Source organism: Lytechinus pictus, chromosome 14 (genome assembly GCF_037042905.1).
Source record: "Lytechinus pictus isolate F3 Inbred chromosome 14, Lp3.0, whole genome shotgun sequence".
In the NCBI taxonomy this organism is placed as follows: domain Eukaryota; kingdom Metazoa; phylum Echinodermata; class Echinoidea; order Temnopleuroida; family Toxopneustidae; genus Lytechinus; species Lytechinus pictus.
In genome coordinates this window covers 25,160,771-25,188,126 of record NC_087258.1, presented here as the reverse complement: position 1 = coordinate 25,188,126, position 27,356 = coordinate 25,160,771, and the positions used below count along the sequence as shown (strand labels likewise).

General features: G+C 37.5%; 1 protein-coding gene across 1 annotated transcript; it reads right to left on the bottom strand.

The window, feature by feature from the left end:
• Positions 1 to 16: 16 nt before the first annotated feature.
• LOC129276411 (leucine-rich repeat and immunoglobulin-like domain-containing nogo receptor-interacting protein 1) lies at positions 17 to 20,215 on the bottom strand. The gene is made up of 3 exons (XM_054912786.2): positions 19,822 to 20,215; positions 8,673 to 9,588; positions 17 to 3,890 (listed from the first exon to the last, which is right to left on the bottom strand). Exons 2-3 carry the CDS (start codon positions 9,573 to 9,575, stop codon positions 2,862 to 2,864), a joined length of 1,932 nt encoding a protein of 643 aa, XP_054768761.2. The 5' UTR covers positions 9,576 to 9,588; positions 19,822 to 20,215; the 3' UTR covers positions 17 to 2,861.
• Between the last annotated feature and the right edge of the window lie 7,141 nt (positions 20,216 to 27,356).

Here is a 27,356-nt window from a genome sequence, read left to right as displayed (position 1 = left end):
AAAATCCAGACAGCAATTTCGTAATAAAAATCATTCTCGTTTATTGCTCATAGAGTTTTATTTTACATATTATCATGACGTAAAAATAGTATTTACATAGTCAACAATTTATAATACATTATATATGCACATTTCACCAATGAAAACAATTCACAAACAAACACTTATCATCCGCAACATTCCATCCCAAATTGGTCGCCAATAGTATTTAATGAAAATACACACATCGATTGATTAAAAAGCATGAGTAATTGCTATCCTCAATATTAATGAAGAATCGAATATATAGCTGAATCATTATATTATTCTTCTGCTAAATATACCAATAATCTTTTTTACACATCATAAATATCAGTAAAGAATTCTTTAACAAAACCTTTTAAATGCGCGAATGTCAAATGAAAAAAAAAATATCACAGATGAAATGAATGTTGATACCCAATTTCAACTTTAAGTAACACCATTTACCCCGCTGAATCGTGATATTATCTAGCACGAATATTACACCATTCAATGTGACATTTTGAAGGACGATGATATAATTAAGATATATCTCACACACACAATTTCTGTACAAGTTTTAGTTATATACCAATGGTTGACATAAACCTTGTATAACCAACCGACTTGCGACTCGGCAAATGACAAAAAAAAATAAATTAACTGTTTAAGGGCTTGCATTGATTTGTCAAATTCATTTTATAATAGAAAATTAGTAGTTGGTTCTTTTTCAAATTTGTGAGAAGAAATGCACATTTTGGTAACTACTGATTACAAACTATAGTCATAACCATGAATTGCAACTGAAACTCATCACTGCCACTTAGTGAACTTGCAGTTCCCCAAAATCTTTGATAATATTTCAAACGTTCCTACCCACTCTTCACCTTTCGTTTCGATTGATCGAGAGTTTTTCGAGACATAATCAAGCTATACCACAACAAAGTGTTTTGACGATGATTTGTCTGGAAAAGAATACTTTGAACTATGACCTGACAGATATCTTAAACAGCTCATATCATCAGATCTAACGGGATATCTTGATCAAGACCCAACAGAATGTCTTGACCAGTTTATACCAAGAGCATTTGAGAACATAAATTATTTCAATCAAGATAAAGTGGTCGGGATTGTTCTACATTCGTATGTGATATTCATTCTCGGACCTATCAAGACTAACTCATCTACTGTCTTTGCTGGTGTACATTAAACCGCTCTCAAGCATGGACATAAATAGAGGGTCCGGATGCTTTTAACCGAAGTATTACGTCCCTACCAAGAGAGCATGCTACTCCCTCTATTCATCCAGGCATGTTTGGTTACGGCTGGATGAGAACCAACCCAAGAGCGGATATAGAGGACCGGAATTCATTCATTTGCCAGCTTTGCATGAGGCTCATGATTCTAAAAGCATGGTCTGAAGCCATAGAGGGGTTGTTAACCCTAAAATAAAAATCTTGTGATTAAAAAAAGAAGAGGAAGAGGATGAAGAAATGAAGAAGGAGAGAAGGGGGTGAGGACATTTACCATGCGATATTTTGCACAGAGTGACCGGGAACCTTTAACAAAAAGCTAAGTGATTGATCGTTGGGCTGAGTTTTACGATCGATCATACACGATAACCAATGCAATCAATCTTAGAAGTTAACCCCATGGTCAATCCCTAAGCTTTAGGTTACAGGTCCAGGTGGTTCATGCTGGAACTCATTAGAGAAATGAGGGTGATAATGAAAGTTTTACACCTGTCGTGATTGGGTTCATAGGAAAAGATGATATCCTCCCTGAGGCCCGTAACACGAAGTTTAGCAATCATTGTAGAAGAATATCTTTATGATATGATTGCATTGACCACAATGTACAATCAATCATGAAAATCAAGCATACGATCAATCGCTATCCCTTGTTATGGGCCCTGTACGTTTTAGCAGGGATCGAAGTGTGAGGTACCTGGTTTTAAATAGCGTATGTTGCCTCACTATGGCAAACCTTTTCCCCTTTAATTTCATTTCATAATCATCAAGCATTCCATTTTTTAAGTTCATTTTGCAAACAACACATAATTTCAAGGAGAATCATTTGTATTGTTAACATAAGGCAATAGTTTATATTAAGAAATGGGGTTAAGAAAAAAAAGAAGACTTGCCATAGCCTCACTATGTCGGCATTCGCTTCCGAAGACGCCCAGGTGAACGTGACAACCTCTTCATGAAGGGGCCCTTCCCTTAACATCGAGTTCTTAAAGCCATTAACATCCCGTGCAAATACAAGCTTGTTTTATATATCACGCACCATCCATGTCATCCATGCTGTTAAAAGAGTCATTAGCATGATTAGTTGATCCAACCATGGACCTACAGGTCCATGATCCAACGAACCCTCAGAAGACCAGGTTTCCAAACCTCTTATCTCTTTGTTTGTTTTTACGCAAGGAGCTCATTTTATTTAGGCATTTGTATTATATGCTTTTGTATACACTTGCTTGTATTCTGTATTGTGGTAATCAATTAATTTGTAGGAAAACCATGTCTCTCTCTTTCACTGTCACAGAGTAGCTTTCTGACATTCAAATTACAAATCACTTACTGGCTCTCCGAGTCATATTCGTTAATTTCTCGCGATGAACATTTCAAAGCGTGTCGCAGTTGTCACAACGTCTCTTGCTCAAAAACTAGTTTTTAGACCTCAAAATATATATTTGAACTGGGCACATGTCGTTTTTTGTCACTGTTGTCAAAATAACTTAGTTTTGTTCTATTTCCTTTCAATCGTGACAGTTTAAGACATGTCCTTTCACGATTTTAATAATCAGTTACAGTGTTCTTCATAAATAAAAGTTCTTCATACTTCTTGTTTTGACTTATCTAGGACACATAGGTGTCGTTGACTATACATCTTGTCATGGGATCAAGTGCTGTGTAATTAGGATCGTCATTTAAAGCTGTTGCGTTCTCATATAGGTGTGAAGAACGAGATATCGTGGCGCTGTTTCGGAGCAGTTCTCTCGGGACACTTAACCTCTTCTGATCGGTTTGCTTCGGGTGTGACCGGTTCATTCCGGTCATGGGCGGTGGCGTGGGCGCATCCATTTCGGGCATGCCTTGACTGAGAATGGATGGCTTTTCTGTCAGCGGGGCTATAATGTGTCTGCTCGCGTCGTCCACTTTGTTGCTGGCTTTGTGAAAGCTGAATCCGCCCTGGCGCTGGTTTTTCGTTGGCTTGGGCTTGGCGTACAGGTGCGCGGGGTTGGAGATGGCGTTGATAAAACGTTGAAGTGTCGGTTTCATCGATGACTGATTCTTCGGAGTTTTCAGCGTGTTCGGGAGTGGCGCCGAGGCAAAGTGGATCTTGGCTGTTTGCTTTCGATACCAGAGGTAAAAGACAACCACGCACGTGATCAGGGTAGTGAGAAATGTCACGATGGCCGTTACGACAACACCTGTTGCAGAATCGCACGCGCGGGATCTTTCAGGTATACACGCGATAGGTGGACGCTCCTGGTTTGGCCAACCTCCTTCCGGTTCATTGCCACCAGTCGGTTTCCTCGGCCACATATCAGGGGTTGTTTTCCCTGGCGCATGAACAGTTGGCTTCGGGATTTCATTGACGACGGTCACCCGGATCTCGGCCATGGCTTGACCGCCAGGGTTCTGCGCCAAGCAGGTGTAGTTTCCAGCGTCATTGGGTTGGGCGTGTCGGATGTTGAGGGATCCGTCGCTGCGGACACTGATGCGGGGTGCGTGGGCGTAGTTCATGTTGGCTGTACCCACTGTGATCGAGGGGATGGGTTCACCCCTAGGGCTTACCCACGACAAGGCTGGGGAAGGGATGCCCGAGGCGTCGCATGTCATCGAGACATCCTGTCCTCTCGCAATAAGATACTCGAACTTTTCCTGGAGAGAAAGAGATAGAAGAGAAAAAAGGTGTATGAGTCAAAGAAACCACAAAAAACTCCCTGTATCGTCAATCTAGAATACAAAATTTTAATTACTCCTCAACCAAGATATAAGGTAGGAATTATCAATACTATCACGCTTTAGTATTTACCCGAATAATATATTTCTTAATATCAAGTTAAAGCTACTTTGTGATCGGATCGCACAAACAAGATTGGTATGCATTGTACCATGGACCTACTACTAGTAGGTCCATGATCGTACATACTATTTTACAGTTGATGTTTAGTGAAACATTTTTGGACACGTATCTGTATGAACATGATGAAATTCACTTAATGCTCTGCTCTTCGAAAAAAACCTTTCATTTGTAAACATGATCAGTAAAAATAAACATGGATAAAGCAGACGAATTCAGTGAAAATAAACCTTCACCAAAATACGAGTAGAGGTAAATTTATCAAAGATAGGCAAACGAACAGCATGACTTCCTCTTAACGTCCCAGTTGCTCATCTTATGTCGATCACGTACCAACTTTCTTTTCATTAGCGCGCTTTATTTAGCTCGTCCTCACCGTGAGAATGTTAATAATAAATCTGGCGTCCTGCCCCCATTTTATTGGTTGCCATGGAAATAGACTGTTTAAGGTTTTCCAAGGCAATACGTGTCAGATTTGTTATTAATTACTGGAGATATGTGAAAGACACGTGTGTTGATTCTTAGTCTAATACTCTGGATAATGTTAGACATTGGAATACGGATTACTGTATATGTATATTATACGTAAAATGGATTCGTATCGGCAACGTCTGTTACAGAATGTTTCATAGTTCATACTTATGGAAACAATCGGTTTTCACGATATTTACAAAACACACACTAATAAAAAAAATCACCAAATTAGCACCTGTAGCAATTCCACACTGTGTAGGAACAGTTTTGTCTCCTCCTAGTGTGAAAGGTGCAAAGTTACACGTATGTATTAAGGGTTCATTAGGACGAAAGTGGTGCCAAGTTAACGCACTGTGCAAAGTTGCACCTATAAAAGTACACTGAGACAATAATGGTGTACTTACGTTGTACCAGATGAGATAACATTTATTAACTCATCATCCCAATATACTCATAACTATAATACTTTTATTAATTTCCTGCAACGAAACACATATATTTTCTTACTTTATTAAAATCAATGAGATATCTTGGGATATAATCAATCAAGTTTAACGCATGTCAGTTCGGTAACATATCATATTATATATTGTTTATATATAAACAAGCATTTTTTCATTATCACTTCGTTATTTTGTATCCATTGTCAGCCCAAGGAAGGCCTATATTTCATCTGCTTTACTTACACATGGACTATATCAATATTATACTGATTATCGGGTATTAAATTCACCCCGATCTACCCCTTTAATGGGGATAACTGCTAGCTGTTCTGTCGTGATTAGCAGGTTAGAGGGGTGTAGCCCAAGAAGCCCTGTATTTTAATCGCGCCCCTCTCTGGAAATTCGAGCTGAAGCCTGTCAGGTCGCGTGCTCAAAGAAGATCAACGAAAAGCTGGGATGGAAATCATTCTTTAAGCGCGATAAAAAAGAGGAGGATATACCGTCCACAGGAATTTTCCCGCCCAAATCTGAGGGACTTATCGCATGTCTGTTTACAAACTTTCAGATCCAACTTGTCGGATGAGCCGAAATTGGCTTTCACTATTGAACTTAATATTGTTGCATGAATATTTGATATCATATACCTTATCATGCTTATTGTTATTATGAAGAAAAAAAAACGTTCAAGTGCACCCCGTAACGCAACAGTGGCGGGAATACTCAAGGTGTCATCTTGCACCTTAAATGAATAAGGTGTAAAATACCTTTGTTCCATTTTGTCCACTGAAATGCCCGTTTTCCAACCTTAAAAGATTCAACTTTGCACATTTTAGGGTTAATCGATTCTTGCGTTCAAAAGGTACTGACATTTCTACCATCCTTAAAAGGTACATTCCCCCAAATGGGTGCAATATGCAGCTAATTATTGCACCCTAAAAGGTGCAAAAACCTCTTTATAGGGTGCATAGCTGAAACCAAAAGGGTGCTTCCAGCATTGCATTTGAAGGGTGGAATATGGCATCTTAATTTTTGGATTGAACCCGCTCGGAAATCGGGTGGGGAGGGGGAGGGGGCGGCATCCCTATTATAAAGTTAAATAAGGTTTGACGAAGGGCCTACAAAAGGCTACAATCATGAAAATGAACATTGTATTGGATTTTCGAATTTCAAGTTTTCATTTTATGTAGTTTATTTATTTATTTAGTTTTATTTCAGCCGCGGTAACGCGGTAACCCCGTCAGTAATTGACATTACTGTTTTACACCCTTACGCTACAGCTGGAACATTTAAACATCCATGCATGATCATCTGCAAGGATCTCATTGTATTCTTGATTGCATCATGGACCTATTTGATTCCATGAGAACATTAATTCAAGTAATTAAGTATAGTTGGTTTGGTATTTTATCATTTGCTATATCACTTTGGCATGAATTAGATTATAATTATTCAAATCCTTATCGAATTTGGCTACGATATTAGTCTTCCGGTTCCTGGTGTGATATAAAGGTTAGATGAAGAGATATTCAAATATCAAATTACTAAACTTTAAATTTATACATTCAGATTTAATTTAATAGATTCAGTTTAATGAAAAAGTCTCGATATTCGGATATACGTGTATCAATAAGAGCGTCTTAAAAATCGAGTAAGAAAATATTGTGATTACCAAAATAAAAAAGAGAGAAATTTGTTTCGGAAAGGGGCAATTAACTGTGAAATTGACCACGCAGCGGTGCTCAAGTCAAACGAACAAAATAAACATCCTGTGTTTCAATATCCTGCAAGTTCAGGTGCGCAAATTTAGGTCATATCTTACAGATCCCAAGATGTGGGGCAATAGTTCTTAGAAATTTGTTCGGGAATACTTTGGTCAGGTAGGAATCCATTTCATTCATTCATTCGTCAAAATATTTGAGAAGATTGTTATCCCGTCTTGATGAATGAATTGGGCAATCCCCAGGCTCTTACCGGAAACAGTACCCGACCCCGGAAGTACTGATAACCCCGTTCGGCGGCCATGTCTTTTTACAAATCTCCCGCGCATACGATCTCGGCTCGCGGAGAGGGAAGATTGATAACTCAATTTTGAATTCATCAACTTGAATTTTGGTTTTCCCTACAAGATCACTGCCACCGTGCTATAGCCGTTAGGCAACAGCTAGCAGTATAGGTGTTAATTGTGAGAGAAGTTGGTAATTGGCTGAGGCGTTGTGGTTAATTGGTGATGATGTCTGATTTAAATTTTGCTCTTGCCTTCCAATGATTTTAAGGAGACACATCTGTCAATTCATCAAGGATTAATTAGATCATAAACTTTCCCCCGAAAAGGAGGCCACAATGCGGAATAATCAAAATAAGAATGAAACATCCCACAAATAAACCGTAAAGTGAATATCTTTACTTGTTTAATTTGTTCAAGTTCTTTTGAGAAATTCCAAGAAACATGGATTCCATTTCCAAGCTATTTCGTTGCCTAAGGTTTATAAGACATGTATAAGAATCTCTAAAGTCATGTAGTAGCAAAAGAGCGTGCAGTGTGGATTAATATATCATGACGTAATTTTGTAACCGCCTACATGTCTACCGTCGCGACGCGTCGTCACCGCCCCCCTTATTATTTCTTTTAATTCTCTTTTTACTTAAAGGTCAAGTCCACCCCAGAAAAATGTTGATTTAAGTAAATAGAGATAAATCAAACTTCGTTGGATGTAAAATAAGAAAGTTAAGGCATTTCAAAATTTTGCTTATTTTTCACAAAACAGTGATATGCACAACTCAGTGACATGCAAATGAGTAAGTCGATGATGTCCATCATTCACTATTTCTTTTGTTTTTATTGTTTGAATTATACAATATTTCATTTTTTACACAGATTTGACAATAAGGACTAACTTGACTAAACCACATGGTGTTAAACAATGCTAATTCTACATGTTCAGGGATGATTGTTGTTTCACTTGACAATGAGAAAATTTGAATATTTCATATAATAAAATACAAAAGAAATAGTAAGTGAATGACGTCATCAAACTCCCCATTTGCATACCGACCAGGATGTGCATAATTTATGACCGTTTTGTGAAATTATGCGAAACTTTAAAATGTCAGAACTTTCTTATTTACATCCGATTTTGATGAAATTTTCAGTGTTATGCTAGTTGGATTTTTTCCTTTTTATTCAAATCAATTTTTTGTTGGGATGGACTTGTCATTTAATTTCCCCTCCACGTTTGTCTGACCAAAACACAGTTGTGCATATGCGCAAGACAGGAAGTAGCTTCTCGATCGTCGCAAGCAAAAACTATATTCTTTACCGAATATAACCTTGTCACAAAAGCTGCGTCGCAAATCTAAAGCTCTTTTTAATCTTGAAAATTTGGCTAACTGCCTTTGGTAATCGACGTTTGACCCCGGACGGCAAGTAGCTACACTCAGCGTTATAAAGTTGACTCATGGGTGTGAGGATTTAGTCGTCGCTACATCAAACCAGAGTAATCATCAAGAACTTTTGTGTTCAGAAGATATAAAGGCATATCATTTTAATTTATATCATCTCATATTGGATGAATTAGAAATGAGTTGTATTAAATTTCCCCAACGCACAATGAATAACGAAGTGAAAATGACACAGCTCCTCAGAATATTGTATACTAGACTTACCCTTTTGAAAATTGGTCTGGTACATTGAAGAGGATCGTTGACGTATCTCATATCAAGTCCCCTCATGAGACTTGGACCTGTGCAGATCACAGGGTGTCGTACATCCAGGACACCCGCAGCACCGGTGTGCCTGGGCACCAACAGCCTCCTGAGGAACTCCATTCGACAGTCACACTCCCATGGGTTTTCACCAATCCACAGCGTTGACAGTGATGGCAAGGAGTTGAAGACATTGTCCATTGTGGCGATGTTATTGTTGTTTAGTTGAAGAGCACGAAGGTGCGTAAGTCCTCGGAAGGCAGCTGCATCAATGGTACGCATACCATTGCTGTGGAAAGATAGAAGGGCGAGCCTAGGTAGACCTTGAAGCATACCAGGTCTTAGCCAATCTAACTGGTTCTCGTTCAAATAGAGCGTCCTGAGTTGGCTCAGGCCGTTAAAAGCTCCAACAGTGATCGTGGATATGTTATTCCTGGACAGATCAAGGGTCTCCAACTTGGTTGCACCCGAGAAAGTACTGGCGCTGAGGCTCTGGATCCTGTTCCCTTTCAGGATCAAGCTAGTGAGGTTGTGCAGTCCGGAGAATGCCCCAGGAGTGATGGAGGCAATCTCGTTGGAGCTCAGGTCGAGTCTCTCAAGGTTGTAGAACTGTCGGAAGGCATCTTGGAGCAGGTTGGTTAACCTGTTGCCATGCATGTCCAGGAAGCGCGCGTGGTGCTGTTCCTGAGGAATGCAGTTCAGACGTCTTTGACCGCAGAGCATACTGGCAAAGCCTGCTTCCTCATCTGTATCACAGGACGGTGGTCGGATACAACCGATGGCAGCGGTGGGATCAAGTACTTGGCATAGGATAAGAAAGACACTCAGGAGCACAGGGCTCATTGATGACGTCATGTACTGCATGGTGATAGAGGATCTGCAATGAAATAAATTCACAAAAAAATGAATAATATTCTTAATATATATATACATTTGATAGAAATAAAGAACAAGAGTGATCACACTAATTCATTTCAAAATTATAAAAACCGATGACATAAAACAGAAAATATCTCAAAAGACATTGCAATTCCTTATACACTGTTATCATGGTTATATGTTTTCATAAGAAAACATTAAATAAATTCAGGGATGTGAGAGTTCAGATTTTTATCTGATTTCTGAGTTTTTTTCGTTTTGATTTTCAGCTTAATTTCAGCTTATTTTGGGCTTTCCTCTGTACAAAAAGTATGGGAGCTGTTTCTATTTCAGACTTTTTCTACAAGTATCAGCTTTTTTTAGATCTTTTTATTTGTGACCACTCACACCCCTGATAAATTTCATTGTACAGTGTGCAGTATGACTTCTTGAGATTCGCATCCAGTATCCCCCTTTCTATGTGAATGTATTTTGAGTCATCCGTTAATCGGACCTTCCAAAGGCAAGCACCGTTCTTAAGCAGAGACACGGGAGACTACGCCACTTCCGAACACAACCATGATATAGTGGTTTTTTCAACCTGACATTCGAACATACTGCTTAGAGACGATAATTCCTCTTTCTGATATCACTGGTAATCAGATCTAAGAGCAATGACTGGCAAAATAGACAGAAATTAATGACTTTCGAAGAAAGGGGGTTGGAAATTTTGGGAAGGGATAATGTTCCATTTGTTCATTTAGTGATTGATTGGATGACTTTGTTGCTGCAGTCACACCGACGAAACCGATTCCTAACCGATCGGAGGTGTCTCATAGGAAATAACGTGATACATTTGGTGGGTCTTGAATCGGTTTAGCCACTGCGACTGTGGCTCGAGTATTGGGTTCGACGTCCTGTGTCTCGACGAACATTCAAGTTCGACAGTCTGGAAAGAGTTTCATGAAGTGATCGTCTATAACAGCTTTACTATCAGCCAATCAGATTGAAGGATTTCAGTAGCTTTTAACTGTTATTGTACAATTGTTTTCAGAACAAGTTTTATGAAACGGACCAAAGGTATAGAAAGCTTTGCATCTAACTGGCTAGGAGCATTTTGTCGGTGGAGATCACTGGCAAAATGCCTGGTGAAACCCTCCCAGGACATAGAAGGGATTATAAAACGCGGTGATGACTTGGTTACAATGGTTTGATTTACGTGTTTTTGTTGAATGAAAGTTCAAGAATAAAGAGGGTTGACTGAAAATTGATAGAAATAAAACAACAAATGCATAGCAATATTTAACAACTAGGAATGGTTGTGAAGACATTTTTTGAAATGTTTCAAGGGATGATTTTTTTATATAATATATTCCATTAACAAAATGTGATAAAGTATTTACAAAATAAAAACATTCACTATGATGTAGCTTGTGAGTTTCAATCCAACACATTTCGACTTTGCAATGTTTAGGCCTATCCATGCTACTGGAAGATATTGTAAACTATTTTTCGGGATCAAAGAGGCCATCAATACATTCATCAAAACAAACACACCAGTAAAATATACATCGTAGAAATGAATAAATTACGTCAAACGCCGAGGCGCATGTTTTACTCCAAATAACATAAACAGGAGTATATCATATGAGTCTCCTTTTTCAGAATGGTTAGATGTCGACGTATGGCCATTCCCCCTGATAGTTGAGGAAACCTTAGGGATAAAAACCGGTGGAAATGGTTCTCGTATGTCGGATATCTTTCCTTGACATTTTCCTCAGTCTTTCGACACATTTTCCTCAGGGAATTCCTTTCAAAAGAGTCGCTACCAGCAACTACGCACTCTTCATGGATTAGCCTACCGTGCAAACTGCACCATACAAAATGTTCCGTGCAATGTTCTGTATCGATTTTGCCACAGATATGGGTTTGAAATTACGAAGTATAATTAAGAATGCCGACAGAATAGTTGTGGAAAGAGATTTGCTGAAGTATATGAATCACCCTTATATTTACACAATTACTTCAACTGCATTAATTCTGCTCGGAATAACCAAAGCAGCTGAAAAACTTACTTTGTAATAGTCAGGAAAATGCATTAATCTTAAATAAAACAATAGAGTAGAAGTAATTTATCCTCAATAAAATCATTTAGAATGTCGAATTTTCACAGGTATAGACGTATTAATGCTTCGATTTGTTTTTCGTTATACCATTGAAATTAGCAATATTTTGACTCCAACGATCATTTTCGATATCCTCTAAAAAAAGCTTAACCAATATTTGGTAAAAGGGAACATGCATGTTTGTTGAGTAAATGATACCACGTATTGTGTAAATGTTACCCAATGTTCAGGTTTACATATCAAACATACACTTGGCCTCATATGGGACAGAATATATGCGCACGTTCCCTTCTTACCCAATATTGGGTAAACTTTTACTCAATCTTTTTTTAGTTGCCAACTTGTGTATAGAATGTATCGTTGCATTGGCCTGGCACACATTATATCACGTAGCAAGAGAACATGAAAAAAGGGTGAGATTTGACTTTAGAAATGCCCGAGGCAAAAATGTTCATGTTTGTCGGAAATTATGAAAAGTCAAGCGGTAACGTCACCCTCATTATCGCCATATTGAATAGCGATTAGGAACGCGTTCACATTGCTTGCTATTAGCCAGAGTCTACTCGGGTCTTTTGTGGGCGATGCTAGGACAGGCAATCCAAGAGTGATCTCACAAGACGGCTGGTGTCTTTACAAATATAAATAAATAGAATTATATCATAATGACACTCCCCCCTGTAAAGCCCATTCTTTAGAAGAGTGGTAATTCATTCATCAAGTGTTTGAACATTCGGCACCTTTGGTTGGCGGAATAGGACATAATCAACCCTCGCGTTCAACAAACATTCATGCACATGGATGAGAGAGAACGATTATTACAGATTCAAGTTTCCATTAATGATAAAAATACATAATAGATGATAAACCGGAATAAATATCTACTTGCATGTTCTGACAAAGACATTACGAAAGGGAAATAAACTTGAGAAAACAAACTTAGAAAACGGGTTTGATCCGGGCTTGTTTGATACTATCTACAACGCTTGTACTCCATAGTAAAAACAAGGGGGGCTATCAAATAAGGGAATTGTTGTGTTATATACTTATTGTTAACAAGACAGACCACTGACCGACATAAATCATCGTTTTAAATTCATTATTGGTGTATTATTGTACAATGATAGCAAATATTTACGTAGACTTGGGTTGTATTTTCAAATGAGCGAAACCGCCCCAGCACTCGACAAGCAATGCGAACACTTTATCATATGCATCATGTTTCGGGATATAGTTACATGTTAGGCAGGTTCAACGAGAGGCTATGTTTTACCTAGCTACTTGGCTTACCTATTTCAGTTTTTACATCCATCATTTTTATTTTTCAATCCTTATTCAAACAGAATTAGGGTATATAGATTGAATTATTTGATTTGATATGATTTGATTAATTGTTTTCTTCTGCCCCCATAACATTTGTATATAATACGCTTATTATTACATAACAAACATAATGTATTGGTTATTGTTTTTTTTTTGCATGAATCATAAAGACAAAAAAATATTTAAATAAAATGTAATTCTTAACAAATATTATCTCATACCAACTAACTTTAACATTTACAATTCGCAGGAAAAGGATTGTCGTTATAAGCAGATTGCTTGAAAAAAAATGACAACCCTGGATTAAAAAGTCATTAAATTTATTAATACATTTATAAAGCAGAATTGTAATATTTTTTCATAATTCTAATGATGAAGATGGAGATAATAAGAACGGTGGTGACAATGGTGAAGATGAAGGCTATGGTCATGAGTTACAAGTTGACCAAGGATTTTTCGTATTGATATTCAATTTCATTCTGTTTAATTATATTAGTTGCAGATTTTGTGTTATACAACTTATGTATATAGCAAATAAGAAAAGTGCTCGAAATCATATAAACATAAACCTACAATTAAAAAGAGACATGTTTAAATCAATAAATAATACCACCATGCAGTGGCGTACCGTGGGTCACGGCATTGGGGGGGGGGCACCAGCAAAAATTTTGAGTCACCTGGTGAGCGCGCGAAGCGCGCTCAGTTGCTAGGTATGCTGACCTAATAGAGACATTTAAGGACAGTGTCATTAAACGGATATGTATGTCACTGATCACATAATGCGAGCGCGAAGCGCGAGCTGAAAGTTTTTGACATTCAGACCTAAAAAGGGACATTATAAGCAAATTTTTGTAATCATGATTCCTGTCTCGCTAAACAAACAATGCGAGCGTGAAGCGCGAGCTGAAATTTTTGTATATATTGACCCCAAACGGACATTTTAAGGACTATATTTTAGGAATCTATTAAGAGTATACATATCTCACCATAGTGATCTAATGCGAGTGTCAAGCGCTTGCTGATTTTGTTAGAATTATATGCATCCAAACACATAAAGCACTTGTAGTCATTGTAATCATGATTAACATGCGCATCTCACTAATCAAATATTGCGAGCGCGAAGCGCGAGCTGGAAATTTAGGAAATTCAGACCAGAAGAGGGACATTTTAAGGCTTGTTTGCAGGAATTCACGAAGACCATACGTATTTCACTAACCAAATGAAGCGAGCGCAAAGCGCGAGCTGAAATTTTTGTATAAATTGACCCCAAACATGAATATTTTAAGGGCTATTTTTTTTAAGAATCCATTAAGAGTACACATATCTCACCATAGTCATCTAATGCGAGTGCCAAGCGCATGCTGATTTTGTTAGAATTACACCTAAATACATACTTTTTGTAGTCATTGTAGTCATGATTATCATACGCATCTCACTAGTCAAATATTGCGAGCGCGAAGCGCGAGCCGAAAATTAAGAAATTCACACCTGAAGAGGGGCATTCTAAGGCTTGTTTGTAGGAATTCACGTAGACCATGCGTATTTCACTAACCAAATGATGCGAGCGCAAGCTGAAATTTTTGATATTCAGATCAGAAAAAGGACATTTTAAGGACTGATTTTAGGAATTCATGAAGAGCAGACATATCTCACTAATCCACTAATGCGAACGCGATATGATTTATATTAAGACCTTAAAATGATATGTCACTACATAAAACAATAATAATTCGAAGTGCGAGGAAATATATTTGGTGTATATTGACTTGAAAACGGGAGGTTTTAGTACAACAGGATTATATATCTCATTAAACAGAAAATGCGAGCATCAGGAACAATGAGACATAGGCCCTGAGCAAGTTATGTTTCATAAAGTTATGATATTTTATTTTTATGTAATATAACATAACATAATCATGATATAATATAACATGACTAACAATAATTTCTTCCTTCCCACTACGTTTCTCTCACTTTCTCCCTCTTTTCCCCGTTTTTTTTTTTTTTTGCCAGCCGATTGGGGGGGGGGGGACCCCCCATGCCCCCCGTAGTTACGCCACTGCCACCATGCATATCTGGGTCGTACACTTTTTTTTCAATTTCAGTTCAATTTCAATTCAGTTTATTTTATTTTCATTTCAAATAATAAACGTAACAACAAACATATAGATACATAATATACAAAGCAGAGTAAACGTCATAATAGATAGTTCAGTTAGAAATAATATGCAAAAGTGATCGGTTGCAGTTTTGAAAACACATTTCGAAAATTAAATAATTGAGAATTACAGGTCATAGTTAAAGTATGAAAATGAAAATGAAGGACTTATTAAAAAGCAAAGCGTGTATTGGTAAACCCTCTGGAAATAAGTTGTGATTTTAACCTTGGGTAATTAACAGTAGAGTAGGGAAAATAGGTTGACATATAACGAAGAGCATTATGGGTTTTTGACAAAAAGAGAAGAAAACAAACAGGTCAAGATAAAAACAGTTACATCACAAATTAAAAAGAAAGGAAGAAAGTAGTAAAACAAAGAAAAAAGGGAATCGAGTATCGTGTTCATCTATAAAGGGAAATTGAAAAATGATCAAGAGTCAAAGTACTGTGCCAAATTAAATATTCGCATGTATTATTCAAGGTAATCTTGAATAAATGAAAGTTTTAGATGTTTTTAAAATGTTTTCTAATCATAATTGTGATATTCTGGCCAATATGTACCAATTTTAATAAATAGTTATATACAACGAAATAATTCGATGTGTAAACCTATTACAAGAATCGAAATTACCAATGCAACGGAGAGGGATTTTGACTGCATGGGTATTTAATCGTAAAATAAAGCATTTCTATAGATTTTGATAAATCGCATTTTACAGTTAGTATATACCTGCGTGATTTTCCAAAAAAGATAAGACAATTTGAAACGACTGTTACAATTAAGAGCACAGCACACAAAAACAGGATAAGATGTGTATTTACTGAACCCTTATTTATATGACGACATGTTTTATATTGAATTAAGCAACACATGATACATGTACTAGCGCTATCACTGCGTAATTAATGAAAGTGAGAAGTTTCCATTAATAATAATTATTTATAAACCGAATCATTAATTTCGATAAATCGACACGAGGGTTAATGGCACGAGGTCTTGCCCTATCAAACATACTTTATGGGCAAGTAATAAGGTTTCACCCACTTCAAGACCATGAAGACAGGAAATGTACGAATATCAAAAATATAAATAACATTTTAATGCGTTTTATTCGTAGGGCTAAAAAAAGCAGGAAAAGTGCGGGGGCTAAAACGAGAGGTATTCATTTTGCCTTACAAATGACGAGGGAGTGAATGTTGCACCTTTCGTTTTCAAATGAATGTTATAATGATAATGAATTACAATCCTTTAGATTGATGTGACTTCCTTATAGGGAAGGCAAACAGAGCTGAAAACATTCCAAGATGCCCTCTCTCGAACAGATTAATGGCTTATCTACTCAGCATTCAGGCATTGCGAACTCGGTTAGTTTTAGAAACCACATTAAACTTTTCTGCCCTTCTCTGTCACTTTTTATCTTTCTATAATGGAGTATAATTAGGGGAACGCATTCAGAGTGTGAGAAACTGGCTGACCAGGATCACTCATTAATTCAGCAAAAGAAAATCAAATCTATTTGTTCTTATTTGACCGCGATACGAATCCAGGTCCTTCAAGTTAAGAAACGCATGACGGTGCTTTTCATTCGCTGTAACTTCCTACACTGTAAAAAATATTGGGTCAACCAATTTCGTGCAGTATTTTACCCAATGCGGGAAGCATATTGTCCGGTAGGATTAAAAAATAAGCAGCAATTACTTCAGAATCGCCAAACTTTTCATCACAATGGATAAATAAAAATGCCCAGATGAAATGCCCAATGTTGGTCGGACACATACCCTCATGGAGCACTTTTACCCAATATTTGTTTAGAGTGTATACATACAATCTGGATCATATTTCTATTCAAGAGGACTATATTCGAATACTAATGAAATACACGTCTCCCGGTCGTTCGTTGCACATGAGTCAAATAGTCAGATGAGTGACCACTGGGTCCCGCACATTATGATAGTGATATTGTCTCATTATCCATTCCATTACCCATGTTACCTGTATATCGAGCGCCTAACAAGGAGGCAGAAGATACCATTTTGTTTAAATCAACTCCAAAAAGGATCGATCCCAAGATCTCCATTCATGAGGCGAAAGCTCTACCACTGAGCCACTATGCCTGGCCATAATTTGTTCTTGTAATGCGCTCATATCATTACCTACATTTTAAATACAAAATAATATGTGGGTTGGACTCAATTCTATGTCATTAACACTTTTTAACAAGATACAAACTTTCATCCATTGTGAGAATGTCTGCTGCTACATTAACAATTGGAAATCGCATTGCCCCTATCAAACGTCAACATAATATATATGACATCACTTGGCTCGTAAATTGCAGATTTTATCTACCAGACAAGGCGAAACAATTGACGTAGATCTCTGAAGCCCCCCCCCCCCCCTCATGCCACCTGAACAAAAATGCGCACCTCTTTAGAAAACGAATATTTAGTAATCCAATCCAAACCAATAATACTGATTTGTTCCAAGATGTTGAGTCATTTGCCTCTCAAACCGGAGTTGAGAGGGAACAAGTTTTGGGGTCGTGTAAGATTTTACTTGTGATAATAAAGAAAGATCCATATCATCTCACATCAATGAAAAGCTTTGCCTGATATCTGAGATGCTACACATTAATTTTCGGGGTTTCCCCCATGAAAACAAAATGTGGTTTTGATAACGCTTGGTGAACTTGTTCACTTTCGCTGCAATTGATGTATAGGTCCATAGCCTCATGGACAAGACACAGAAAAAACTTCGGTGCTAACTGGTGTCATCAGTCATTTTACTTCGGTGTAAAATTCCCAGTGTTAGTTCAGTACCATGAGTGTTATTATTGTAACACCTTTCGTTGTTACTTTAATAGTGTTTGGTGTTATATTTAATGTAGAGGATGTAATTGTAACACCACGGCGTATTAAACACCTTAGAGCGTGTTCTTCTAGGGACACCATCTGGTCACGGTGTCGGTTTTAACACCACATTTTTTTTAGTGTAGACGGTTGATCACTTGCTTTCAAATGGAATACCGCATTCACGTCAGAGAAACTACTTCCAAACCGATAGAAACGATTGCGATATTTTCGTTTATATGCAGTATCGATCGGTGCGGGATGTTGGTGTGACATCTACACAAATTATACCGATTGCGCGGTTCAATGACAGTTGCTCCGGCAACAATTACTACACGTAAAGCCAAATATAAAGTCTAGCCTAGAAATATAAAATAAAATCATTACATTATTCTAAACCAGAAAATCTATTAGAATCCTACTCTAACTCCCGGAGCAAATGCTGTGACACCGATTGGGCAACCTGGAAAGAACGTCTTTTGTTGGGAATTCTTTATGAGATTCCTTGGTAGAATCATGGAGCTACTATGGTAGAATTATCTTCTATACGGCATATACATAGTAAAATAAAGTCTGCGTTTTAAGAATGTCTAGATTGCTCTCATTTATTTATTTAAATATTGGTTGATTGATTTCAAGGATTTTTTTTATCCAATCTTTAATATAAAAATAGTTCAAAAGATTTGAGACAAAGACACATTTTGACTGGCAAATGCAAATAGACAACCATGACAATAAGCCTTTGTAATAAAAAAAAAACATGAACGAAATACAGTTCGCAAACATTAGCTGTAACTGTTTTGGCAATTGAAGGTTATATCGCAAAATAGCACAGCACTTCTAAAATAAAACTCATCCAAAGCAAAGGTGAAAACACATCAGCTGATTTCATTTGAGAGTAGAAGGGAGAGTTATCTCCTATATTTATCATTAAAATTGAAGGTCTATTTCTGCTCCTTAGTCTCCCCCACAATCATCCCTGATATTCAATGTCGATTATAATGCCGGACAGGTGCTTCATCGATATAGGTTGGGTTTAAGAAGATTTGTCGTGTGAATTGACAAAATAAATTTGCATATTAGGAGTATAGTGGATGAATAAAAATAGTCTCGTTGGCAAAAGGACAAAATAAAGCAATTTTTTTTTTTTTTTGGCTACACGGTCACTTTAATCAATACATATTTCATTCATTTATTTATTCAATATATTTATACAGGATAAAAAAAGAAGCACTCGAATCAGCAAAGCAGTTTTTTTCATCATCTCCTGTAAAAATATACATACAAATATTAATTGTACACTGCAAAAACTCCGGTGTCGATTTAACACCAGCCCAGAATCTATATTATTCAATTCAATTCAATTCAATTTTGTCCACACCAGAGAAGTATTGAAACAACACCAGTTTGGAATCAAACCGATGCTGTTTTAACACTAATTGGTGTTGTACAAACACATATCTGGTGTTAGACCAAAACGAAACTGGTGTTGTTTAACGCTTCTCTGGTGTGGACATATATAGATTCCGGGCTGGTGTTAAATCAACACCAGAGTTTTTGCAGTGTAACACTATAGATCTCCAAAATAAAAGTTTGATAAAAAATATATACCTACTTTTGTATCCTTTATCTATTGTTATAAGAGTGCTTTTAAAAAGAGGCACAAGTGCTTCCATTTATACTTTCACTAAATTACTAAAAACACTTTGAAAATAAAATTACAAGGAGTAAACTGTTCGGTAACAGCTTTTATACGAGCAATAAAGACAAAGATTATAAAATAAATTATAATACTTACATGACAGTGTAATCTAATTTGTTTCAAAGGATAAGGGTAATGTATTAGCTCCAAGAAATAAGTTCCAAGCGGAAGGCTGCAATCATTATTTCCACAATCCTGGATTTGCTATTTTCCTTTAAAAAAAATCACAGATAACTACAGTCGCACACGCAACGACTGCTCCATGCAAGCTTCGAAACACGACTGCGTCCTTTCTCCCCCATTCACTCTTGAGCACTCGCCCGATGGATGAACTCATATAACAAACCCGAGTAATGAACGGAGCAAACACACAGACAAGTTCGCGCATGCGTGTTGGGTTACGCTTTCAGGTGCAAAAGTGTGCAGACCGGGGCAGACGATATCTCGCTTTTACCAGTGTGTGTGTCTGTGAGCAGATTGGTGGAAAGTTAAAAGGGTAAGCTGTCAAGGGTCTACGCTTTTGTTGACTGCCGTGCCGCGCGCTCCCGTTGTATTGCAATGAAGGCATATCGCAGTGGCAGCAGTCGCGCGCCTGGGGAAAATCGCAAAACGAAGGAGAGAAAGAGAGCTAAGAGTTAGCGGATATTAATATTATTACCGAAAGCTGTCACGGCTTTATTTATAAACCCTCTTCCATGTCCTAATGATCACATTCTGACACTTGGTTTTGCCTGGCTGCTGCGAAGCGGACGAGCAGCGCCTCGGTAATGAGAGTGTAATGAAAAACGACTGAGCGGTGCAGGAGGAATAAAAGATGGGTGATTGATATAACAAAATGATAAGGGTAGAAGGGGAAATAGGTGTGAGGAGAATCTAAAGTACAAATAAAAGTGATGGCAAGTTGGTAACCATAAGACTGAAAGAGAGACAATGTGAGTAATAGGGTGGACCCTTGTTTTATGCAATAAAACACGATTTAAAAAGTAAATCATTGTGAAAATCAATCATGTTGATAATATCATTATCAGTTAAGCTGTCCACCTGCTAAAATGTGATCTACGATTCCCATTGATTTTGCGATCTTTTCTCCCCTAAATAGGACATCGATTTAAAATAATATCTTTCTTTCTTCCCAAGTATAAATTAATATTTTACCTGAAAATCAAAAAGTTCTATATAAAAACACTTTAATGATGATAAAGATGCTAATAATTTACACCTGTTTTCAGCAAAAAATAAGGAATAAAAAGAAGTCTTATATTCTTCTAGATCCTACGTGTCTTAAATCCGCCTTGTGGGGATTAAGGTAAATCCCTAAGGGGCGTGTCGAAGGGAACAGATAGTGCCTTTGGCAACCACCTGACTGGAAGTATAAGTCGTTGTTAAGTAGCCGTATCCTATGGAGAAAAATTAAGTAGCTCATCAAAAATATCTTCCATGATCTAAAAATGATACGTATTCAAAAGGAAAGTGGATCATATTATTATCGGGTACTAAGTTAAGTTATTTAAGATCAAAATAATTTTCAAGAGTAATATTTTGTTTTATCAAGACATACAGATTGTGATCGCAAAACGCATTTCAGAAGTAGTGGTCTTTTAAATGATCTTGACGTGGCCCAGGGAAGCGGGGATGCTGTGGGTTTGCCAAGATTTTCCTGGGGGTGCTGCGTGTGTTATTCTCTTCTCGATATGCAGCACCCCCTGGAACGCTGGTAGATGTGGCAAAATGGAGAAATGTAATAAAAATGACCTACATTTTGTGGTCAAATTTCTCGGGACCAAAATGACCTACAGTTTATAGTAAAACGCTTTTTATTTTTGCTTGTCAAATTTACATCAGCACCCCCGCACACTTAAAATGTTGGGCAACATACTGTCCACTGTGTTGGGTAATGTATGCTGGTAAAAAATATATGTATTCTGGGAAATTATTATCAAATTGAGCAAATTTTATACCCAATTAATAGTTTTTATTACCCAATTTGGGCAGATTTTAACAAAGAGCTGTGTGGACAGTATGTTGCCCAGGGTTGGTTAAAAGTTGGCCATTTTTGCCCAACTATTTTAAGAGTGTGTAAAAATCGTTCCCAGGGCCATGGACCTTGAGTGTCCTTCCCCTCTTAAAAAATGCTTCAGTAGCAAAACATCGTTTTTAGATTGGAAAAGATACAAATTATTGTAGGAAATTGAATGGGTTTATCATGGATTAGCTGTTATGCAAATAGATTGCGATCTAAATCAACAATAACAGAACAGTAAAAGGTAAAGCGACGTGAGGCCTTATAACCTTTACATCATATGACCCATGTCACGCTAATTACCTTCCAAAGCCAAGATCATTTAACACCCTTATTGAAAGACGGTTAGGTGAAAATGTAATTACTCTCAAATGTAGACTTTGTATTTAGCCGTGGATTTTATAAAATGACAACATGAACAAGAATGAGTCAATGACTTCAGTCTTTCATGATTCATCATTTCTTGTAACCAAACCAAAAGAAGAAGAAGTAGAAGAAGAAGAAAAAGAAAGGAAGAACAAGAACAAGAAGAACAAGAACAAAAACAAGAACAACAAGAACAAGAAGACGGAGAAGGAGAAGAAGAAAAAAGGAAGACGGAGGAGGAGGTGAAGAGGAGACGAAGGAAAAGAAGAAGAAGGAGAAGAAGAGGAGGAGGAGGAGGAATAAGAATACTTCACCATTGCGGGATTTTAGGAATGCCTCCTGTCACTGACACACCAATGTATCCGAATCCAGACCGTAATACCAAAGACATATATTTACCATCGGTCGGTTTAGAGTCGGTTATACTGAACCATGCTACCGGGTTTTTGCGCCACGACGCAAAACGAACTCAAGAACACAGTAAATATGTGGAAAATACTCGTCAAATGACAATGAACTGCTGGGAGGTCTTTGTCGAAAACTGGTAAACCGTTGAACAGCAGATCATTCTTAATTTCGGAGCTAACGAAAAATATTGCATATATGTCTTTTGTCCAGAGTCCAGGACGAAGCTGCTGTTTTGATTTTCACCAATATTTTGGAAAAAGACTTCTTGAGAGGTCATTGTCTTGATGGGAACTTGACAATACATTTTCTATGTCTTTGAAAGTGTTCTGCGTCGTGGTGCGAAACTCCCAAATGGCGCAGTCACAGCTACGAAATCGATTCCAGACCGATCGAAGCTATTACGTTTTTACCAATGACAGACCATCGATCGGTTTGGAGTCAGTTTCGGTTACAGTCGCACCAACGAAACCGTCTCCAGACAGATCAAAGCTATTACGTTATTACCAATGACACACTATCGATCGGTTTGAAGTTGGTTTCGTCGATGTGACTCTATCATTTCATTTATACCTTCACCGAAAAGAAGAAAGTGAGAATTATGTGTCCGTTGGTATTAAAAGACTGTTCCTGGCGCCAATTCGTAATCTTCTACTAGACGAATGATGTCGTCGATGACAAGAATGTAAACTAATTCACAAGGAAATTAACTGTATACTGACAAGACTCCTAACTGTCATATCAAACCAGTGTCTCGTCGACGGTCACCTATATGCAGTATAATAATTACCAAGAGGTCCCAAGATGACACAAAATGCTCTCTATAGACAAAGCAAACACGACAATGACGTAAGATGTGACGTAGTTGTGGTCATCAGGTCATATCAATGAATTAGCTTATTTGCTCATCCCCAACCCACTGAAATCGACCCATGATCCCACGTGTAATATATAAGAACAGACATCTATGTTTACAATATAATTGTACCAAAGACATTCAAAGTAAATTGAATCAAACGAACATGGATTTATGTGAAGCTTTATACTTGAAAGAAACAAACTAGGAGCCGTGGAGGAGAAGGGGGTGGGGGTGGTGGGGCGTTCCCCCCCCCCCAAAAAAAAAAAAAACTGCATATGGAGATCACCAATGTTTGATTACCCGCTTAGCCCTGTTTCCATGTTTAGTTACCATAGTGGCAAAAAGATCATATTAAAAATGAAATAGTCCTAAATGAAAATTTAATAAAATGACTACGAAATTATGATAAGTCTTTATAAAAATTGGCGCAGTACTTTATCATCGCAATTGTTTTTCTATGATCAAGGTGTTTGATACTACTCAGTGACTCAACTTGTAACGGGCATCGGTGTTCTTCCAGCGTCATTAATAATGTTAATTAATCCGACAGCCTTCTTGTCTTCAACAGAAAAACATTAATATGAAGTTGCTCTTTACAGGTTTCGGGACAGACGACATCCTTTAACTTTGCTGACATGTTGTCTCCCAGACTAGCGCGGTTGTTTGATGCGTTAGTGGTGTTCAAGTTTGTTTAGGTGAATCAGAAATAAACATTGCCTAACATGATCTAATAAACACTTGGACTAATTATCGTTCTTGCCTTGTTTATAAGTACCAACAGTATTGATATGACACATAACATAACGGGCATCGCCGATCTTGACGCTTTCATTAAAATGAGGTTAACCATATGACAGCCTAACCGTCTTTGACAGATACAAGCAGATATTTGGATCTGTGTTCGTCAACAATTTCGGCGCAGACGACATCCTGCCATTTAACTTCCGATAATAAGATTATCATCTAGGAGCTATCGTGTAGATCTTCAAAACTTGTGAGACCCGAGTCCTGATAATATGAACAATGTCTTCGCTTGAAGGTGGAACCAGAATAAGCACCGTGGTGTAGCGGTTATGACTCTCGCATTGTAATCAGAGGGTCGTGTGTTCGAATCCCACCATGGCCTAGCGTCCTTTGGCAAGGCGTCAATCCACAATTTGCCACTCTCCACCCAGGTGTTAAATGGGTACCCGGTAGGATGTGAAAGCCTATATGTAGTATGCCTGGCAATCGAGTCTTGGAACTCTTGTTGGAATGCTCCCGAGGGAGTGGAGAAGGTGCATACATTGTATGCGGGCATGCAAGGATCCGATGACCGGGGTAATAATATATCTGTAAAGCGCTTAGAGACGTCGTTCCGATGTGTTCAGCGCTATATAAATGCGGAATATTATAATTATTAATAATGCTCCGTCACACCAGTGAAACCGACTCCAAATAGATCGATAGTATATCATTGGAAATAACGTGATAGATTTGGTCGGGCTGGGGCAGGTTTCACCATTATGACTGTGTCATGAAGAATGATGTTCTGGTTAATAAAGCTGTCCCAATTGACAGGATACTGCGAAGGAAAGAAAGGAAATGATGAATAAATTAAAATTTCCCGCTAGGAATTCTGAAGTATGTTACATTGGCGTGCAAACGAAACTGGCCTAAGGATTTTCTCAAAATTATTATGTGAAAGAGTGCTTTACATTTTTGAAAAAATTACAGGTTGATACAATGGAAAGTTAATGTATTAAGATTTATAAGCTAATTAATATGCACCATGAGTAATGCAGGGTTAGATCTTCACGACCTTATTCTTCTTGCTTGTATGTCACTTTATTCGAATAGAAAACAATGGAAGTACAATAAAATAGGTCAAGATTACTTGCCATTTTAGGGCAAATACAGGACTAATGTTATAAATAGTTCAGATTAAACAATATGACAAGAAAATATACATGAATGAAACAATATATAGTGATTTCGAAGATGATTAGTATAGACTTTCGTATAAATAACTGTCCATATGGCCTATCTAAATGGAATAACTATCATGATAATTCATGTGGTGTTCATTTTTTCTTTCTACGATTTTAGTATACATATATTTCGTTTGCTTGACTTTGTTCATTTGTAAATTGTAAGGGATCCTTTATCCCATCTGTCATTATGTACGTCTTCATGCATCATGCATGTATGATACAAACAAAGCTACATGTATTTGCCTCAAAGCGGATAACGAAATCAAATTCACAACATTTAGAACCTAAATTGTCACTTCGGTAAAAACCGATGCCCTTTTCGCGCCTCCCCCATTTCCATGTACATCTCTATAAAGTGTGGGCGGAAGAAGTACATGACGTCATTGCCCCCACTCAAATTGATAATGGATTATTAGAAAAACCCACCTCAATGATCTGTTTCATTTAATCTATGACGAACTTCGATCACACAAAGAAGGGGGCAGAATTTACAGCCTTCAAGCTGATATTTTATGCTGAGAAAAACAAGGAATGCGTACAGCAAATATGATCCGTCGAACTTACTGTGGCGACGCATCGCGACACGACTAAAATTATTCAGGACCTTCTTAATACTCCGAACTGCGGAAGTGGTTTTGTTTTATCAATTAAATTCTCTTGTTCTTTAAGAGCTCTATGAGGCCATATATGTCCTTGTATCTATTATTCATATGTATCTATTATAGAATGTTAATCCAATTGTCTCATTATTTGAGTTTCATCGTTCATTCAAAGCAATTTTATGTTCATAAATTATTATCATAGTCTTTGTAATCGCATCAAAAGAATTAGTAATCCTCGTTGACTGACACGCTTCTGCTTCAAGAGTGAGTAATACTCAATCAAAGCATATCAAATGAAATATTTTTTAGCAGATTGAAAATCAATGACCTGCAAATTATACATCTCTGCGAGGTCATAAAAAATAATTACTATTAAAAAAGGAACGATTTTTATTATTGTCGCTTTTGATTAACCATATAACTAATCACAAAGCGGCGTTGAACTGATATAAAGATTACATAAAAAATGAATAATACTGTAGACAGAAAAGCTTCATAAACATGATGAATTAATTAACAAACCTGCCAAACGACATCGTTAAAATTTGTTGTTTGAAAGTTGTTATACGAAACAGAACAGTGGCTCGCTGAAGCACTTTTAAGTTAATGCGAGATAAACAATTTGCAATCAATCTTTAAATGCAAAAGGGTAGCCACTTCAGCCATCAAACTCCAACCTGCCAACTGGCCTTTATATTATCATAACCCTTTCCATTATGATTCGACAAGCAAGAAAGGTCACTTTTTGTAAGTGTTTGAAATGACTCGGCCGGGATTCGTACCCATGACCTGCCGTTCACTAAGCGGCGTTCCACCACTGATCCACCATGCACTGTATTATCACAATTACGAGGGAATCTATGATGTCCGTAAGGGGATCTACTTACAGTATGGAATGAATAACAATGCAGGGTCATGTTGTAAGTAGCTACACCTATTTGGTAACCTATACGGACCGGTCTCGTTCAATCTATATCACAATACAGGAAGGATGAAATGGCCTCATTATATTGTGATCTTATTTTTTTTATATCACCCTATCTCATATCACCTGTTAAAGATCTACCTTCCAAAGGTGTAATACTCACCCCCTATGACCATCAAGATTTCCTATATTTAATACCTCCTATTGCCCCCCCCCCCCCTCCCCCTCTCCTCCCTTTCTCGGCGAATTCAGCTACCAATACACATGAAACACGTGAGAGATTAAACGCGGTAAATATTTTAAAGCCACCTTAATGTAACGCATCCGATTGTTGTTGCCTATTTTCTGGCTACTTTGATCCACCCAGTTGAACATTTGACCCTGGCTAAGCATAATTAGCCAGTGGTTATCGGAATCTAGTAAAGAAAAATACATAATTTCCCAGAATCCCAAAATGTACAGGCCTAAATGAGAACATTTA